Genomic DNA, 4,213 nt, shown 5'->3' with positions numbered 1-4,213 from the left:
TCTGCCATCTTACTCTTCATGTTTATTATGCTACCAAACGCCATATGACTACCTTCGACCTCAATTTGACCTACCACTTGCTGTGTTTGGCCAAAAGCTCGGCCCACCTATGAGAGGAGACTTTATGTTTCTGTGCTACCAAGCGCCATCAGACTACCTCTGACCTCTACTTGAACTACCACCTGCCGTGTTTGGCCGGGAGATCGGCCCACCTTTGAGAGGAGACTTTATGTTCCTGTGTGAGACGTTTCTCATCCATGGCGAGACTTTTTATACACTGGTAACTATGTTGAGTGGTATTTAGATTTTGTTTAATGTTGTAGATCCTGCTGACAGTTGGATAGCAATTTTTGAATGCCTTCTAGTTAATGTGGTTAATTATGTTTTGAGACAACTAGGGGGCGCATGAGCTACACCGATCTCGCCTCTCTAGTCAGCCCTATTATGGGGCCTGGGATGTTGCTCCCTGAATTTCTTAGACTATTCTGGCAGGAACTTGGTGAACTGCTTATTATATGTTGATGGCTTTTGATTCATGCCCTATAACTTAGTTAATGTGATTACATGACTGTTTAGTATACTGGGCGAATGCCCAGGGATTGCTTATTATTTATACTGTTTTTGGTTTTGTGGGTTCCCCCAGGTGGGATTAACTTGTTTACTTGTTGCTTGTCTGTTTGCCTCCCCCCGCTGCGCACAGACACTTTCCCCACATAGGCCCACTGCCTTACTAGGCGGTGACTTGGGATCTTTGGGATCCCGCTCTAGTTTTTCACCCCACGAGCAAGGTTTAGCCTGCTTTGCCCGTCTGGTGCCCCCTCCCTGGCCCACTCCCCCCCAATGTCCTCAATACACAATAAAACTCAACTTTTGAGAATCCGCACCCTTAATGCGAACAAGCGCTCTCAATTGCTATATGCTCAACACAAAGCGAGAGTGAATATTTTACTTTTACAAGAGACCCACTTTCAATCTACTAGAATCCCTTTTCTCCGCAATCGATATTATACCATTTGGCGCCATAGCTCCAATCCTGAGTCTAGAACTAAGGGAGTTTCTATAGCCCACCCCTACCCCCTGGGCTGTATTGTTTTTGTTTTCTTTTCTTGTTATAACTGTTTTTTAATAGAAGTTGTATATATATATAAATATATATATATATATATATTATCGGCGGTTTAAGTTTCGTGTCCTATGCTTCTACGAGGATTTATGTTATTTTCTGTATACATGTGTTGTTTTATCCTACTCTGATCTATAAGGGCTATGACAGTTTATCACTAAGCTTATCAGAGTATATGCAGTATCTAGGTTGTGTATTTCATGCTCATATGAAGCCAACGCCGTTATGGGTTAATAAGATGTATGTGTTTTATGTTTAAATGTTTGCTATGTATGTTTTTTTCTGAAAACTCATAAAAGTTGATTGACACAAAAAAATTGCATTTACAGACACAACCACTGCTGTTTCATATTGTCCAGAAAGAAACTGAAGTGTGATACTTATGTCCATTTTTCACAAATGCAGCTGTGTCATCAAGAACTGACAAAAAGCCCATACTTATCCTGGATTACAATAAAGACAAATGAGGAGTGGACAACCTGGACAAGCTGACTGCCACCTAACTTGTCAGCGAATGACCAGGAGATGGCCAATGGTTATGTTTTATAACATCTTAAATGTGTCTGCGTACAATGCGTTTGTGTCGTGAAACCACATCCACATCCACACATCCACATCCTGGGGTGGAACTCAACCAAAAATAACAAGCAGAGAATGTTTCTTGAGAAGCTAGGAAATTGCTAGGTGCACACTGAGCAGAGGAAACAGGTTCCCCGAGACCCAGTCGCTGCAGCCTTTGTCAGACTGCTTTGTCAGACTGCTGCAGAGCTCACCAAGCACTCTGTCCACATCATCAACAACACAAAGAGCATCAGCGCCAGCATCCTCAGCCAGCCCTGCCTCAACCTCAACCAGCACAGCCACCACTCCATTGAATCCACCTGATTCTAAAAGAAATCGGTGTCAGGTCTGCCCTAGCAATAAGGGCAGAAAGACAAACACATTGTGCTTCCACTTCAAAAAATATTTATGCAAAGAACACACTAAAAGTTTCCCTTTTTGCCACACATGCATCTAAACACACACAGACATGCATGTTCTTGCACAAAGAATTCTATTGGTTTGATTTGCTTGATTGGATGTTTGGTTAACTTTGCAAATCTATATTTTGTATTATTGCTTGTTCTTTTTTCCTATTTTTGAAAGAAAAAACATTTTTTTTTGCCTTTTGTTGAAGTAAATATATTATAATATATTTATATAAAAATATTAATAACGAGAGGTATGCTATCAAAGAAAGGCCAAGGGGGTCACACCAAAAATAATAGAACCAATCTTTTCATGGATAAAGAAGCTTAACAAGGTAACCAAGAGGTAAGAAACAAATTGGATGAGAAATAATTGTTTCAAAGGTATTTTATGGCTGATTTGAGACGCGGGTCAAACCCGACAACTTAACATCATGGATAGTAACAGTAAGCTAAGTTGTAGGAAAGTTGAAAAGTGCCTGAGAGAGGAGAAATCTCTTGCAATCAGCTACTCCCTGTGTTACGACCTGCATTGGGATCATCTTGTTCCTATCAGCATATCAGGCTACACAGTGATAAAGCAATATCTTTACAATATATCTTTATGTGGTGGTAACTCATCTGGAATAGAAGGGGTTTTCTAACCATAAAGTAAAGGTTCTGTAAGCTTTGTGGTGTACAATGTGCATTTTTGTTTCTAAGGTAGGTCATGGTCAGACTGGTAAGGGGTTTCATCATGAATGCTGCAACTTGTAGTCTGACAATTTACATAAAACACTGCTGCGATGTGACAGAGATGTAAATGACGTTAAATGGACATTGGGGTTGCGGTAATTGCTCAGGGCAGTTCTGCATTTCAACGTTCCTCTGCTGGACAAAATTCTCCTCTCTTCTGCGGTGTTTACATGGCTATGGCAGAGGTCAGCGAGTGCCTGGGCTTGCTCATGTAGAGGTAAACCTTTAAATCGCCTTTGTGCCAAGTAGAAGAAAGCCTCAATGAAGGCCTGCAGACACATACCTGCACAGAAGACAAATACCAGAAACATTTAATACCATTCCCCAGAAAACAATATCACTTTCTTAACACCCTTCACTTCCCCCCATTTTTTCTCAGAACAAACACACTATACAAAAAAAAATGGTAATACGGAACGTGAAGTATTTTTTAGTTTAGAACACAGACAATCGGCATGAAAGTTGTGGACATTGAGCCAAGATGTGAATGCTGCCATCTCCAGTATGGAGAAATTTTCTCAGCAATCAAATCTCAAAATTCTACAGCCAGCCACCAAGAGAAGAAAAGCAACAGTTCTGCACTTTGAAATTATTAAGTGTCTAAAATAAAACATAAGAACTGGATGATGATCCTTCATGGTAAATTATGGCTCTTTTCAACACTAAATATGTTTTTCAGGCCTCTCTCAGAGATATTTATCTGACAAACTTTGGCTCCTCCATTGCACAATTAGCAATTTAACACCATTAACCATGTCTCATTCGCACAGACAAGCAGCAACAAAACACAGGGTTCGTGGCTTTTTCACTATATTTCTCTATAAATTACCACAAGATGCCAGCATATAGCAAAAAGACACAGACTCCTAAAGAATAGGTGATGTATGTATGGTAACTATCCCAGTGCCAAAAATTCAGCTACAAAACTGGTTCAAATGGACCTGTATAACAACACATCATCTTAAAGTCTGACACAGATGCTAACATGCTCATTAAACTGACAAGATATTTTTTCCTTGGTAAGGTCAGGAGATGATCCAACATCTATAAACTCACTATACATGATGTCAGCTGAGGCTCATACGTAGCATGAACAGTGACTGGACAAGTTAGAATGCTTGCTCAATGCTACTGTTTACTGTCTTATGAGCTGGTACATTGGAAATCTAAAGCACTTATCCCCATAGACATAAACAAAGATAGTTTACCTGTCTGTGTTTTGTATGTGCTGTTTAGAACAGTTACTCAGTGGCAGTCAGTGTGCCTGCATGGACAACCACCCTCAAGAATATAATAAGTGTGATGGTGGATTCAGACAGACAAGTATTGACAGGTTTTTATCTGGTCACAGAATCCTTTAGTTTTTTTGTACCGTTGTAACCCTTTG

The 4,213-nt window shown here is 40.1% G+C and overlaps 1 protein-coding gene across 2 annotated transcripts in view; it reads right to left on the bottom strand.

The window, feature by feature from the left end:
- Positions 1-2,464: 2,464 nt before the first annotated feature.
- TTLL11 (tubulin tyrosine ligase like 11) overlaps positions 2,465-4,213 on the bottom strand; it is a 101,614-nt gene continuing 99,865 nt past the window's right edge. For both annotated transcript variants that reach the window (XM_072429602.1, XM_072429603.1), the window contains one exon: positions 2,465-3,109. In XM_072429602.1, coding sequence (XP_072285703.1) covers positions 2,826-3,109 — 284 coding nt within the window. In that variant the 3' untranslated portion in view covers positions 2,465-2,825. The remainder of the gene's footprint in view (positions 3,110-4,213) is intronic.

The sequence above is a fragment of the Pyxicephalus adspersus genome, chromosome Z (assembly GCF_032062135.1).
Source record: "Pyxicephalus adspersus chromosome Z, UCB_Pads_2.0, whole genome shotgun sequence".
In the NCBI taxonomy this organism is placed as follows: domain Eukaryota; kingdom Metazoa; phylum Chordata; class Amphibia; order Anura; family Pyxicephalidae; genus Pyxicephalus; species Pyxicephalus adspersus.
The sequence above is the reverse complement of the archived record's forward strand: the minus strand, read 5'-3'. Positions and strand labels throughout refer to the sequence as shown.